This window comes from Marmota monax, unplaced genomic scaffold (assembly GCF_021218885.2).
Source record: "Marmota monax isolate L192 unplaced genomic scaffold, Marmota_monax_Labrador192_F-V1.1 WCK01_AAM20220418_F8-fsc00045, whole genome shotgun sequence".
Lineage (NCBI taxonomy): Eukaryota > Metazoa > Chordata > Mammalia > Rodentia > Sciuridae > Marmota > Marmota monax.
Window position 1 is genome coordinate 11145569 of NW_026692132.1, and position 16186 is coordinate 11161754.

At 35.4% G+C, this 16186-nt stretch overlaps 1 protein-coding gene across 8 annotated transcripts in view; it reads right to left on the minus strand.

Annotated features, from left to right (window-relative positions):
- Positions 1–650: 650 nt before the first annotated feature.
- Positions 651–16186, minus strand: part of Yap1 (Yes1 associated transcriptional regulator) — a 108039-nt gene continuing 92503 nt past the window's right edge. For all 8 annotated transcript variants that reach the window (XM_046466787.2, XM_046466768.2, XM_046466737.2 and 5 more), the window contains 3 exons: positions 10619–10749; positions 6441–6553; positions 651–4583 (listed from right to left, as the gene is read on the minus strand). In XM_046466787.2, the coding sequence (XP_046322743.1) occupies positions 4345–4583; positions 6441–6553; positions 10619–10749 (483 nt within the window). In that variant the 3' untranslated portion in view covers positions 651–4344. The remainder of the gene's footprint in view (positions 4584–6440; positions 6554–10618; positions 10750–16186) is intronic.

The following is a 16186-nucleotide window of genomic DNA, read 5'->3' on the forward strand; positions in this document are numbered from 1 at the left end:
ATCTCCTTTTTCTTCCCTCTCAAATCTTCTTATTCAAAGTTTGGGACTTACCATGTGAATTTGTGAACACTTATTTACAAATCCATAAGTTATACTTTTCACTAACATAAGTGTTCTGTTTTGGAGACAATAAGAGAATACTCTGGAGAAAGAAAACCAAAGGCCATTTTGAAAAATAGTGTCATATTCATCTCAATTTCCTCTGTGCTGTTACATGTAGTCAGGTCATTTTAGAATGAAGTAGACAGAATTCTGCGTAGACCCTGCCACTGACAATGGGGATGATACATATGAAGAATATAGAAAAGAGTTCAAAGAACTCTACTTAATTTTATATATTAGTTGTAGATGGACACAATACCTTTATTTTATTTATTTTTATGTGGTGCTGAGGATCAAACCCAGCACCTCGCACGTGCTAGGCAAGCACTCTACGCTGAGCCATAACCCCAGCCCCTTTACCTAAATTTTTAAAGTTCCAAATGCCATGCCTAACTTCAGGGAGCAAACTAATTTTAAACTTAACCTGGCTTCATCTCTCTACCAGTTACTACTATACTAACCTTTAATTTTTAGTACTACTTCTACTGAAAGACTATTAAGCCAAAGAGTTTTAAATATTATAAACTATTAAAAACAACAAGGAAGAGTTTAAGGAAAGAATATATTTGGACAACATAAACAAACAAAAAAGGAATTACATAAGAAAAAATAATGTAACAATTTTTGTAAGTACCTAACATGAGCATGCGCTTAACATCTAAAACAAAAGGTAACATTGGTATATTGGTACTATATATATATATATATATCTGACAAGTGTGCATTAAAGAAATCTCTAATATAAAACATTTAAAACGTGGAGAATACTTGATTTCAAAATACAGAAAATAAATGTTAAGATAGGCACACCCACAATTCTTACAAAAACATGCTTGCAAAGATAAAATTCATCTGAGCACTCATTTCTCAGATATACAAAAGCTATGAAATCATTAATCAATGGATATTGCCTCCTGCTTTTGCACTAAGTTTCAACACTGATTGGTATGAATTCTGAATACACAATTACTGTTTTTCATCTTTCTGCCATGTTCTATATAGAATGCATCTACCTCAAATGAGTAGAACTTAAAACATTAACATTATTTGTATCACAGTCACTTCCTTATGTTATTTTTTTAAAAGGCACTATATTTAAAAAATAATATTACAACAAATAGTGCTTTGGAAGACCTGAAATTCCAAATCAATGTGTTCCATCAATCATAAGTAGATTTAAGAAGCCGTAACTTAAAAAAAATATAAAAAGTTGATGGATTTAAAGATTATAAAATTGGTTTATTGTAAAAGCAATTCAAGAATAACCAGTTAAAACCTTATCCCCATACTACCCAATACAACCAAAAAGCATTAAACACTTTTACATTAGGAACAAGAACATAAAACAAGAAAGACCACATCAAAGCTATGATTCAAACTCAAAAAGAGAAAGAACTCTTAAATCTCTTCCAGGTCACTACAACGGTATGATAAGATCAAAGCACTATGTCAGGTACACAGCACTGCTACAACACTGAGGTATAACTGGGCAAATTAAATCTGGGAGGACCCGAAGACTATGTATTTTTGCTTTGTGGGTGTTCTTAAGTGATTGAAATTTTAGGAACAACTGCCTTTAATGATAGCAAGATGCAAAATAAGTCTTTATTGAAGAGAAAGTTTATAAAGTTTTCTATCAAGGTCCCAGTACTCTTCACAACCCACTCCCACCTTCCCACCCTCCCCCTAAGCTAAAGCTACTCTGCTGATATATAAGATATGATTTTAATTTGTGACTTACTGGCAAATTATAGGCACTAAGTAGCTCTGATCTGCACATTAAAAACAACATGCTATCTCATCCAAATGCTCAATTATGCATTCTAGGTAGAATTTCATTATTGTTCTAAAACTCAATGCATTTGCACACTGGCCATCCCCACCCCAACTTGATTCAACACTGAATCTTTCTGCTGTTTTTAAGATAAAAGCCGAGTCAAATTATTATGAACAACAACCCATGAATCATTATATATAATACAGTGATTGCATTTTTCTTGAGCACTGAAAAGTACTTAAAATAAAACTTCTTACTTCCACTTTTGCACTCCTCCAAATTGAAGGGTCAAAATACTTGGATTTTGTAATTGGAAAAAGGAAAAAAAAAAAAAAATCTACCTTCCGGAGCTGAAGCTTTTTCATAGTAGCTGAACCCAGGAAAACAGATTCTGTCTGTTATAAACCCTTGAAAATAAGGGCTTATGCTAGAAGCACTGAAAGACCCTTAAATCACAGAGATACTAGCTGGTACCACTCTAATTCATAACCACTACTTTATAGCTTATATATTGAAGAGTAAATTCATGCTCACTTTGTTCATTAAAAAATAGTCTTTGGAAACCATTATTACTCCTGTAGACACATACTCTAGTTATATCTCTTCCTGTAAAAATAAAGGTATAATCATGATTATCTCTACTACTTTGCTAAATTCAACAACCAATATACATTTATTAATCTGATCACTTTACCAGCTAACTCATGACCTTATATTAGTCTACATACTACCTAGAGGTTTAATTTTCAGCATGTGAAAGTAGGAGCAAGTTTTGTTAAGAACAATCCTGTAGGGAATGAGGATGTAGCTCAAGCACTTGCCTAGCACAAGCAAGGCCTCAGATTCAAGCCCCAGCACTTGGGGTGGGGTGGGTGGAGGTGTGGCTTCGGGAGGGTTGTCTACTCTGTTTACAAGAACAATTTTATAGAAAATATTTTAATCTAGTCTTCAATGTACTCATTATAAATGAGAACTGAAGTACCAGAGTTTACTTCCAAAACTAAGGCGAGTGTAAATTTCCAAAGCTGAAGGAAGGTGAGTTGCTGTAAAGCTCACTTCTGTCACGTACATCATAAACCTACTCAGTGATTTCTAAGACTCAAACTTGTACAAGGGAGAAAATAAAACCATTTCTAGTCTGCTCCTTTCCAATTCATCAGGTATTTATCATGTGCCCAGAGAGCAAAGAGTATTCCTTTAGGCACTATCCTTAGTAATAGCCCTTTTAGAAGACAAAACTATCTCAAACATCTGCAGATTGTCCCAACCAGATTAAAACTGCTTGTGAGATATGCACTACTAGTCATGTATTATAAATGTATACATTCAAAGCTACCGTTTTAAAAATAAATTGGAAAGTAGGGAAACTTAAAAAAAAAAAAAAAGTACATTCTGCTATCACTCTATTATAAACACTGTGTATATGTGTGTATGTGTGTGTGTGTGTTTAGAGAGCAGATAATCAAGATTTAAATAAGATGGCAAAAAACTCAGGAAATGTAAATTTTATCAAAAGAACTACAATAAATGTCCCAAACTACAACTATAAACAGATTAAACAGATTTACTAATAGAGTAATTTGCCTAAGTTTCAACAAAACCAACCAACCAACACAAACAAAAAAAACCAAAAAAAAAAAAAAAAAACAAAAAACACACAAACAAAAAAAACCCACCAGAAAACCCAAAACATCCACAAAAATATCCACCCAAACCTATACTAGAGTATGTGGCAATAATTAATATATTTCTATGGAAATTGTCTCATGCCTTAAGCTCCTAAAATAAAATCAAGGTCACTATGTGACTAATGATAGCACTAGGAGGAAAAAACAAAACACTGAAAATAAGTCTTCAGCCTTGGTTTCAGCTACCTCTTCAAATTAGCATTAAGTACTTAATATCAGATACAACATTTTTGGCTTGTTAGACCAGTAAGACATGTTTTTCCATTGGCCAAATGCAGCTGAAGAAGCAACTGTGAACAAACTAAACGCTGTGACATGAAGCATCTGATTTCCAAGTCTGAATCAAATATCTAACTGGGCAAAAGGAATGACATCCATCATCCAAACAGGCTCACTTCCCCCAGCCCCCCAAATAAACAGTAGTTATAATAGCAAAGAATTTTTTTGTTGTTTTGGGGTTTTGTTTTTTTTTTTTTTGATTCTTTAGGGCCAACTGTGAAAGAGGTCAGCAATATATTAACAGCAGCAATGGACAAGGAAGAGCAAAATAGTGGATGAAAGAATCTTGCTGGACGTTTGTTTGTTCATATATATATATATATATATATATATATATATATATATATATATATACATATATATATATATTTTTTTGTTTGTTTGTTTGTTTTTTTGTTATTAGCCAGAAAACTGCAGCTGGCTTATTTGGAAATTTCAGGCACACGTCTCATCTCCTTAGATCCTTCACAGATTTAGAATTCAGTCTACCTGAGGGCTTTATAGCCAGGTAAGAAAGCTTTCTTTATCTAGCTTGGTGGCAGCCAAAACAGATTCCATGTCATTAAGGATGTCAGAACTCAGAGCTTCCTGAAGACTGGGCATCAACTCCTCTCCTTCTATGTTCATTCCATCTCCTTCCAGTGTTCCAAGGTCCACATTTGTCCCAGGAATGGCTTCAAGGTAGTCTGGGAAACGGTTCTGCTGTGAGGGCAGGGTGCTTTGGTTGATAGTATCACCTAGTTGTATCAAAGGGAGAGACAGATCCTTTTAGAAAAGCTAACATCAAAGCTGTATCTTATGAGTGTACAGAAATGCATAGTAATGGAAAAGCATTCCTGACTGGCCTGAATTTATTCTAAAAGACACCACAGAGATAAAAAAATTACAATGCCAAGTTTATCTCTGTTTCAGCATTTGTTCAGATATCCAATGTATAGTATAGCTTGAATGCTTACCACTAAGGACTGAGCACAGAAAGGGATGAAAAAGCAAAAATCCCTTGAAAAATTTTATGTGGCAAAGGAAGAAAGAAGAAGTACACCACATGACAGTATAGCTGCCTATTGTTTTCCAGATATGTACCACCATAATAAGATTAAATATAAAATGAATGGTATAGACCTGCCTTTCTCTTACATATATTTTTCTTTTAAAAGAGATTTTTAAAAAAATATTTTCAGTTGTAGATGGACACGATACCTTTATTTATTTATTTTTTTATGTGGTGCTAAGGCTTGAACCCAGTGCCTCACATGTGCTAGGCAAGCATTCTACCACTGAGGTACAACTCCAGCACTCTCTTACATATGAGGAACATAAAATCAAAGGACTACATGAGTACTCTACTCCACATTCATAAAAACAAAACAAGCTTCCCAAAAGTCTTTGCATAAATAAATTTTTAGTCTAGCTTCTAGGATTCCCAAACTTAACCTGGTCACTGAACCTTTTTTTTTTTTTTTTACATAGACATATTAACATTCCCTCAGAGTTTAAACAATATATACTTTTGAAAAAACTAACATAATCCATTAAGTGCTATAGGGGTCTAAAGAAGAAAAAAATGATAAAAGGAGGAAGGATAGTTCATGAATTGGGTTTGAAATGGCTACTAAGTACGGCTTAAGATCTAGGTAAGCAAAGAGAAAGGGGTAGTGTGGATTCTAGAAAGTATCATAGTCATGAGCTAGATAAGTAAGCATCAGCACAAAAGACTTGCCAAACACTTTTAGAGAAGTTGGTAACTAAAGAGTTAGCTAGCTGAGGAGCTGCTTTATATCTCTTCTCTGCAAATTCCTATACTCTACAGTTGTCAAATCCAGGACAATGGTCACTAGGTAAGCTATGGGAGAAACAGTTCCTTAACTATCTCTGTGAAGCAGCAATTTCTTAACTTCTGAAAGACCTCTACTAACTATTCTAACCCTAAGTAGATAGGCTCCAATACCAAGTTTTTTCCACCCAGTTTCCTGGTCCCATTACACCTATGTTGAATCAAAAACCCCAGAAAAAAAGAAAGAAGCAAACAATGAACTGCATATAGAAAACTCTCACCAAAATTAAAAACACAAATCTATAATAGGAGACACTTCCAATAGGGTCCTCAATTACCTTGCCAATAGACATGTTAAAATAAATCATGTTATCAGTTTTATTCAAATGGAGCTAAGATATCCATTTCATGACATTTAAATATCAGAAACATACTTGAAATCATAATTCATCTCATAGGAATAAAAAAAGGCAGGCTCAAATTGAAGTTTAAAGGATTTTAAATGGTTTTCCTCTGAATACTCTTTGCTCACAATAGCTTATTAGATCTGGTGATAATATGATTGATTATCTGTGACTAACAGATTTTTTTTTTTTTTTTTGGTACTGGAGATTGAATTCAGGGGCACTGAGCCTCATCTCCAGCCCATTTTTGTATTTTATTTGGAGACAGGGTCTCACTGAGTTGCTTATCACCTTGCTAAGTTGCCGAGGCTGGCTTTGAACTAGAGATCCTCCTGCCTCAGCCTCCCCAGCTGCTGGGATTAAAGGCATGCACCACCAGGCCAGTCAGATTTCTCAGAGGAATGCAGAATACTAACCTGTATCCATTTCATCAACACTGTTCAGGAAGTCATCCGGGGTTCGAGGGACACTGTAGCTGCTCATGCTTAGTCCACTGTCTGTACTCTCATCTCGAGAGTGATAGGTGCCACTACAAAAAAATGATAGTTGAAGACTGATGCAAATTTTTTTTATACAAAGCAAAAACAAACAAACAACAACAACAAAAAAGTCAAAATAATTCTCAAAGATTAGTGAAAATTCTTGACCTGAAATACATGAAACAAGAATCCCCCTTCATGGGCATACATAACCCTTGTCCTATAAACTTGTAATAAACAAGTTAATCCTAATTGAAGCTGGCAGCTCTAAAGGACCAGATCTTTCCTAAGGAACTGACTATGGTGGCAATGAAAGAAAAAAACAACAACAACAAAAAAAAACAGACCTAGTTTTGCTAGAGTTAGAAAATTCTCTGCACAGGTATTCTGTCTGGACACCACCTGAATAGAGGAGATATAAAGTCGGGCGGTAGGGACACACACTCCACACAGCTCAATGGTTCCAAGGTTTCAATTATCCATGTGGTAGTAGCAAAGGCAGAGAGGTCAAAACCCAAATACCAAGTGGATGGGTGAGACAGGCCTGCACTAGACTCATGTTAACTTCTTGCTCTTGTGCAGAGAACTTAAACCAAGAAAAATGAACCCAAAATAAAATATCAGAATTTCTTTTTGAACTGGGCCAAAATATATGAGTCACTGCTGATAAGAAAAGAATTCCTCCTTGCTTCTGCTCAGAGGAGGGAAAAACTCAAATACCTTAGCATAAGGCCTTATAGCTCCAATTGTAAGAAACAACAAAAGAAAACAGTACAAGACACATCCCTTGAGGAAAAACATGAGCCAAGTCAGATTTTTTACTTTAGGCTAAATGAAAAGTTTCCCAGATTTACATACAGAAATTGCAAAAATCCTCAGAATATTACTTCATAAATAAAATATTTTTTCCTAAGCTAGTAGCACAAAGACATCAACTGGTATTGACTGTAAAACTGTGAGTCCCTAATACTAGAAAATCATAGGCAATTGCTATTAATGTTTCTCAACATAAATGTGTGCTTTAAATTTCCCCACATCTTGACATTTAAGCAACTGTTTTAAAAACAAAAAAGCAACTAAACTTAAAACACACACATACACCCCAACCAGGCTTACACTGGGCTCAATGCTTCTGCCAGATTTTGGCAAGATTCAGAGCCTCACACCAATCTAAGAAAATACAAATTTGTCTCTAAGACTATTTGTAGACACTACAGCCATATATGAAAAGACCTCAGGATGTGGTTTGTTTTTATTTTGAATGCCCTGATCTGGGACAAGGGCCTCATCAATGTTACAGTCCATTACAAAACAGATGAATTTACAAAGTTAAACATTCTAAACCACAGGGGAGTACATGGGTATTCCCTAGAAGACTTTCCTCCTAGGAACAGCTCTCTGCACAATCCCACCATCTGCAGGTCCCATTCAATAAATGTTCACTGAACATTTGCTATTATACCACAAGCATTAGATTAGGCTCTGAGGATAGAAGTTAACAACAATAAATTACAAATATTGCCAATTTCCCGTGAAGTGCTAGGTATCAAACCCTGGGCTTTGGCATGCCAAATGATACATTTTTTTTTCTTTTTCTTTTTGTACTAGGGATTGAACACAGGGATGCTTAATCACATCCCTAGCCCTCTTCAATTTTATTTTGAGTCAGGGTCTTGCCAAGTTGCTTAGGGTCTCATGAAGTTGCTAAGGCTCACTTTGAACTTGTTGAATTTGTTGAATTTGAATTTGCTCTCACAGAAAGGCACTTACATGTTCCTTCATGATTCTACTCCCACCTTGGGCTCCCAAGTTGCTGGGATTACAGGTGTGCACCACCATTCTCAGCCCAAGTGATGCTTTTTTAAAAGCTCACAAATGCATCAAGAGAGGTGAACAAATACACTAATGAATTAAGGGCTACATGAACTATGTAAGTAAGGTTCTTTCAGAACAAACAGAGAAGTGAGCTCGAAAATTTGTAAAAGGGAAAAGTTTCATGGAGGGGGATACCTGAACTTGCTTCAAAGGATCTTAGAACAAGAGGGAGATAAGGGGATACTATACACCACTAGTCGATTCCATGGCAAGTGAGGGGAATCAAATTGTTTAGAGCTTAAGGAACAAGCATAAACCAACTAGTAAGCAACAGAGAAACTTCAGAAGGCGAAGTTTCAAGAAAAAACACCACAGATGTGTACTTCAGAAACTAGGGCATACTACAGAGAATGAATATATGATTCTGATCTTAGATTAATCACATCAACTATCTGTCACTCTGTGATCTTACCAGGAAGAGAATCTCAAATGGCAGCTCAACTCTCATCAAGTTTTAACAATTTTCACCAATGATTGCCAGAGAGATATGCAGCCTGTCCATTTCCCTCCACCCCCTTTCACTACTGGGGACTAACCTCATAACTAGGTAAGTACTCTCTCACTGAGTTATCCCTAGTCCTTTTCCTGCCTAGGTTTCCCGCATAGCTCAGATTTTAGCCATGCGCCACCATGGATGACTCCATTATTAAAAAAAAAAAAAAAAAGTTTAATTTTATCCCTGAACCAAAGGTTGCTGGTAAAACTGGTACTGTTTTATCAATAATACTGATCTGAGATTTTCCTTGTGGAAGAAAAAAAGAAGTTTTGTGCCTATGACTATTCCTCATTAGCCTCAGTTTAAGTTCAAATATGTAAACTTGTATAAAATACAAGTTGTACTTAAAATGTTTTAGCCTCTAAAATCAAAGCTCCTGGGTTGGGGATGTAGCTTAGTAGTAGAGCACTTGCCTAGCATGTGCAAGGCTCTGGGTTCAATCCTCAGCACTGCAAAGCAAAATAAATCAAACCTAACCAGGTCATAGTACAATCTTAAGACAGACAGAACAATGGGAAATTCCATTGTTCTAAATATTTTTAGAATAAAATTTTTTTCCTACAATCATGAAGTTTTTAATTCAACTGGTGAGAAATTAAGAGGTAGCATAATAGCTTTCCTAAATCAATATATCTTTAAATATTTTTTTAAAGTATGTTACTTAAAACTGGTTAGGAGGTTTTAAAAAAACAACCCACAAGGTATTTGAACTTTTTAAAAATAAAATTCTAAAGCTATTTTATAACCTAAACAAATTTTAGTCAAGTATCAATTTTAAATGCCTTTTGAGGTTAAAAAAAAAAAAATTACAATCTGCCTGAAACTTAAGAATTATGGTAAGTCACTAAGAAGCATCCTTCAAGCTCTGTTATTTCAAATACAGTCACCAATCCTATTGCATTTCTTTTTGGTGGTGGGGTACCAGGGATTGAACCCAGAGGTGCTTAACCACTGACCCACATCCATAGCCCTTTTTTATACTTTCTTTAGAGATAGGGTCTTGCTAAGTTCTTAGGGCCTTGCTAAATTGTTGAGGTTGGCTTTGAACCTGTGATCCTCCTGCTTTAGCCTCCCAAGCCACTGGGATTATAAGCATGTACCATTGCACCCCACATTCCCAGCCCTTTTTATTTTTTATTTTGAGACAAGGTCTCACTAAGTTGCTCAGGCTGGTCTCAAACTTGTAATCCTCAGCCTTTAAATTGTTGGAATTACAGGTGTGCACAACACACCCAGCTTAATGAATTTTTTCTTTCTTTTTAAAGAGTCACAACCTTATACTTTATCTCCTTGAAGTACACAGACTTTTAAGAACATGAGGCATTTACAATGCTTTGGGATGGAGCCACTCAGGTTGCACAGTTGTGTGGAAAATTCCTGCCAATGATTCTTTCAATGTAACCCTAAGTAAGTTTAAGATGCAGTTCATTTGCTCTCACAGAAAGGCACTTACATGTTCCTTCATGATTCTATTAATTTTAAGTGACTGTTAGTCAACAGTATAGGTAGAAGCAAACACATTGTAATTGAATAAGTATCCCTTCCACAAGTCTGAACAGCTTACTTCCTCTTAAAAGAGACATGTTTTATCCTCAATTTTTATTGTACTTACCATGCATGGAGATTTATTTACAGCTATGGTTTTTGGCTTGCATGTATGTTCAAAACAGACCACTCTAAGTACTAGGCAGAATAAATTTAAACCTATCTTTTTCAGATATTGGCTATTAGCACTCTTACCAACCTGTTAAGAAAGGGATCTGAGCTATTGGTCGTCATTGTTCTCAATTCCTGAGACATCCCAGGAGAAGACACCGGATTTTGAGTTCCACCATCCTGCTCCAGTGTTGGTAATTGGCTACGAAGAGCTAATTCCTTAAACAAAAACACAAGTATAAAGATAATTAATTTACCAATTAACAAAAGTATTGTTAGATTTAAAAGAAATTAAATTCACATTAGAATACCTGGGTACATATAAAGTATTTATTTTAAATTGATATGTTACCTAGTAAGAACAACCAAATTCTTCTTTACACTTCAAGTGATTGCAAATTATATAAATTGAAAGTTTATCTAGTAATATTAACACCAAAGCACAGTTTGCTAATTAGTTTCATTTTGCAATTTTCCTTACTCTAGCTGATAACTCTCAAATCCTCCCTTTTGGGACAGAATTATAAGTCTGGTCTTTAAAAAATTAATTCTTAAGTGCTCATGTGTGTTTTTTTGTGTGTGTGTGTTTGGGACCAGCAATAAAAATAAACTAGAAAGAACATTTGATAATATAAAGACAGTAATCTTCCCCTTCACCCCACCTCCACCACTGTTATCACATGTCTCCTTTAACTTCAGATTTTTCTATCTTGAACTAGGTAGTGTATGTTCTATCCTCTAGCAGGGACAGAGGAAGGGAAAAGAAAAGACATAAGGAATTAAAACACGAACCCAAAGTTTCTCTACCAGAACCATGATATTTAAAATTTCTTTAGGAATATCCAACAATTTTGCTCAGCAGAATTTTACCTGAAAATCTGAGCAAATGCTATTGGCTACTACACTAATGGTTCCCCAAGGCCCACCTCAACAGGCTTCCAGACATCCTGGGCTTCAGTTATGTATGGCCCAGGCTAGTTCATCTCACTCTGAAGGACTCCTTCCCTCTTCATTAGAATCCTTGACCTTTTTCTCTCCTTTCTATTCATTCATTGTTCTTTATTCTCATAAATATGGTTTTATTTATTTTTCTTAAATACAAAGCACCCTGCTCTTCTCCACCCAGCAGCTTTCAGAGCCAAGTCTGCTCCCTGCAAAAAACCCCATCGCCCCCAGGCACCATCATCCCCACATTCCCCAAAAGGTTAGGAAGTGTGGAAATAACCTCCTAGCTCTTCACTGTCCCTTATAGATGATGATTTCTCCCATGTAAAACCCACTTTTTGTTCAGATTTATGCCTTCTGGATATACCATCCTTTAAACATGGGTTTCTTAACCAGAAGACTTTGAAAGAAGTCTGAGGTTTGTGACCCTGGTTGAGGAAAAAAATGTACACCTTAATTTTTGTTAGATTCTAACTTAAAATTTGTGTTTTCTTCATTTATGAATATAGGAAATACAACAGTAGTCATGGTACTTCTGATGTATCATTAATATAAGACAAAGATATTTTCATAATACATTGTAATTGCTACAAACATCTTAAAATAACATTTAGACTTATTACTATTTCAATGCTACAGTAGGGGTAAGACATATTTCTAAATCTTGATAATTTATACATCAAAAAGAATTGTGTGTTGCCAGGAGACACACCTGTAATCCCAGCAACTTGGGAGGCAGAGGCAAGACGATTCCACGTTCAAGGCCAGCATAGGCAACTAAATAAGTCTCCATCTCAAAAAATAAAAAGGGCTGGGAGGTAGCTCAGTGGTAGAGCACCCTTAGATTCTATTCTCAATATTACAAGAAAATTTTATATCACAGTTTTTTATTTAATATTTTGATAACTATCAATGAAATTCCCTTTTAAAAAATAATCCTGTAGATTATCATCCTTCCTATATACTTAAAAAAGCCCAATGTTCTGAGAATGGATCCATGGGTTCAGCTGAATGCCAAAGTATCATGTACTCTTTGACAAGGCTAACTGCTTCTTGTACACAATTTACTGAACTCAAGCTATTCTATCTTAGGTATAATTTCAAAGGCTGGCTCAAGGACTCTTGCCAAGTAGACCCCATGATTCTTAACATGCTTCAAGTTTACCTTCTAGAATCCAATGACCTTCATTTCTACCTACCTCAATTACCCACGTGTATAGCTGCCAAGATCTTGTTTTTGAAATCAAGCTATCCCTAAAATCCCAATCCTTTGGAATAAGGATCTGTGTTTCACTTCTTCCCATTACATCTACCATCCTGGAACTGTCGATAACCACATGCAAAACTCATGATAACCCATTGTTGAAAATGCATTGATGCTGACTGCTTCACTATTGTATTTCAAGCATAAAACTCCCTCAGTAACACCCTGGAACTGGCTTAGAAATTTCTCTCCTAGAAAACTATGTACACTTTTCCTACTTTCTGACCATATTTTTCTTCCTATTCAGTTTCCTCCTCTACTCTACCAGCAATCCAGACTCAGAGACTCTAGAACCTTCTCTTCTTACTATCCCAGTCTGTTGGCTCTCTTCTGGTTTCGTAAGTTTTTCTCCTCTATGAGCTTGAACTCATGCCTGATCATGTGAGATATACACAGCACTTTTCAGATTCCTGATGTACAGATAATTTTACCTCAGTCCAGCAAATCCCAACCTGAGTCAATGCTAAAATGTGCTTGTTTAGTTTTTATACTGAGATTCCTGAGAAATGCTACAGGGAAAAAAATCATACAACTATGCAGAATGGAATAATGACAAATTAATGGTCTTTGGCCTTGGCTCTTAGTACCATTTACTGATTTTGGAGGGGTGAGATAGTCCTTGCTCAGTTCTTTCTCATATTCTCATGATCAAATATTCTAACATGGCATAATGTCTTAAGCCCCTAATGGGTCAAGTCTATTTCCATCTCTTTCTAATTTAAACAACACTGAGATTGTGAGGTCCAATCTGGGATCTTCTGACTGCTCCTGCCATCTCTTCCTGCTCCCCTCAAAGGTATCTTCATTTGCACCATCTTTATAATCTTTCTTCCACTTTCAGAAAATCAGTTTATTGAAGACTAACCCACTCTCAGTGCTTCTAGAGATCCCTTCTATTTCTTTTCTTTGTATCCTCTATCTTTTACCCCTCCTATTCTCATCTTCCAAAGTGAAAAGTAACTTTATAACAATGATAGTAAAGCAGAGGTTCAGCACACTTTGTAATCCTAGCTACTGAGGCTGAGGTGATCCTAGCTACTGAGGCTGAGGTGAAAGGATTGTCAAGGCCAATCTCAGAATCAAAACAACCCCAAATGATAGTACACTCTTACAGACCTATAAGAAGACAGTTTCTCAGTATCACATCTTTCTACATACTGTTCTTGCATAGAACACTTTTCTTTCTTCCCTTTTATATAAAACCTTATAGGGATACCAAGTTCTCTAGGTAACTCCCCAAGATGATTCCATCTCCATTAAGATTGGACTGAACACAAAGATGCCAAGTCTTTAACATCAGGAGCATATGTAGTACATCTATAGCACTTCTTATGATATGGAATTTCCTCTATGACCCCTAAAGGTAAGATGAATCGCTTTACTAGAGTATAAGAGGCTGATGCATAGGGTTCTAGGATGAAGCTAAGGGTCTTTAAAAATATGTAAGCATTGAGGGGATCTTGAAGATCATTTGCTTTTTAAAAATTTTTTTTTGTGGTGCTAGTGATTGAACCCAGGGCCTTGTACATACTCGGCAAAAGATCTGCCATGGGTGAAGCTATATCCACAGTTCTTTATTTTGCATTTTATGTTTGTTTGCCTAGTTTTGAACTTCTTTCATCACAAAGCAAGTACATGACACTACACTGTAAATTATTATTGAAAAAACTGAATTGGCTATGATTTTCATAACTTTTTATTTTAGCTTTTCATAAAGTTCTCATTTTTCAAGATTATTTTATGAGGTTAAAACTAATAGTTATGTGTGGATTAGACCATCCATGGTTTTGCTGCTTTGAATTTTGCCACTATGCTTGTTCAAAGCTAATGTTTACTTTTTGCTTCATTTAACAACTGAATTTCTACTGTCAGCAGGCACCACAGAACCAACTCTCCCAATCTAAATTAAGAAGGCAAATAATGCCAAGCTACCTAAAGAGATAATCAGACTCCAGAAGAAATATGGAAATATCTTCTCAATCAAACCTATATGTAAGCCATGAGCAAGAATTCATCTGAACTGAATTTGGGAGGATTAATGAAAGAAGGCTACTTTATTATGGGTGCTGGGTATGAGAATTTCTCCTAGTGACAGCAAACCTACCAGAATTGATTAGATATCTTAAGTAATTTTTTTAACGAATTTACTGAGACATAATTGATGTGTAATAAGCTGTACATAAAGTGCTCAATTTGATGAATTTTGAAATATGTACACACCTCTGAAACTCCCATTACAATCAAGATACCCACCCCCAATTTTCCCCTACTTTTTCTTATCCCAATTTTACCCTCAGAAACTAATGATATGCTTTTTTTTCCATTACAGACTAGTTGTTATTTTATAAAATTTTTATAAATGGAATCATACAGCATGTACTCACTTAAATTTAGCATATTTTGAGATTCATGTTATAATTACATAGTTCAATTGCTAACACTACTGTAGGGATATACTACTATCATTTATTCACCTGCTGATAGAACATTTTGGTTGGTTTTAAATTTTGGTTTTGTGGAGATACGTGCTTTCATTTCTCTTGAACATCTTAGAAATCTAAAAACTTAGAAATATTCTAGGGTCTCCAAACTTCTGACCAATTCTACTGCCTTGTTATTTTTCTAAATAATATGCATCAATTTTATAGCAAGCCTAAATATGGTGTATATTGTCTTAAAAGTTTTTGTTTTTGTCTTATTTTGTTTTTTGAGACAGGGTTTCACTATGTTGCTGAGATTAACCTTAAACCTGTGATCCTCCTGCTCAGCCTTGTGAGTAATTAGATCTATAGACATAGAGTACCACACCTGTCTTTTCAAGGTTTTTTTTTTGTGTGTGTGGTGGGCGGGGAGTGAGTGAGATGTTGGGGATCAAACCCCAAGCTATATCTCCGACTCTTAAAAGTCTTTTTTACTCTATGGGAAATTATATTGTTATTTCAAATGACAGGAGGAAACAGAAGGGCCAATGGTTTACTTTGGTTTTGGATCCATAAAAGTCCAATATATGAAGTAGGCAAACTTGTTTTTTCTTTGTGAACCACTCTAGGAAGTTCCTTCCAGACCAAGATGAGACCACTGGTTTTACTTGAAGTACAAAGAACTCTGACTCTAAATGTGTCCCACATTAGCTAAGATTTATAAGCTCAATGGGAAAAGCTACTATATTTTTATATTATTACAGGAGAAAATGAGCTAAAAATACTTACTTCATTTATAAAAAATCAAATGCTCTAGACTAACTATTTGACCTTTGAAATACAGAATAGAAACATGACCAAGTTTTGGCTGAATTTCCTATTACTTGCTTATTTTCCCATTTTTGAAAGATCACCAAACTATTCTACCTTTGGGAAAAGAGAAGTTTAACCAATTAGTATTTTTAGCTCAGTATTCTAAGTTTAGTTACTGTGTTCAGTATAAAACAATCTCTTACTCCTGAGAGAT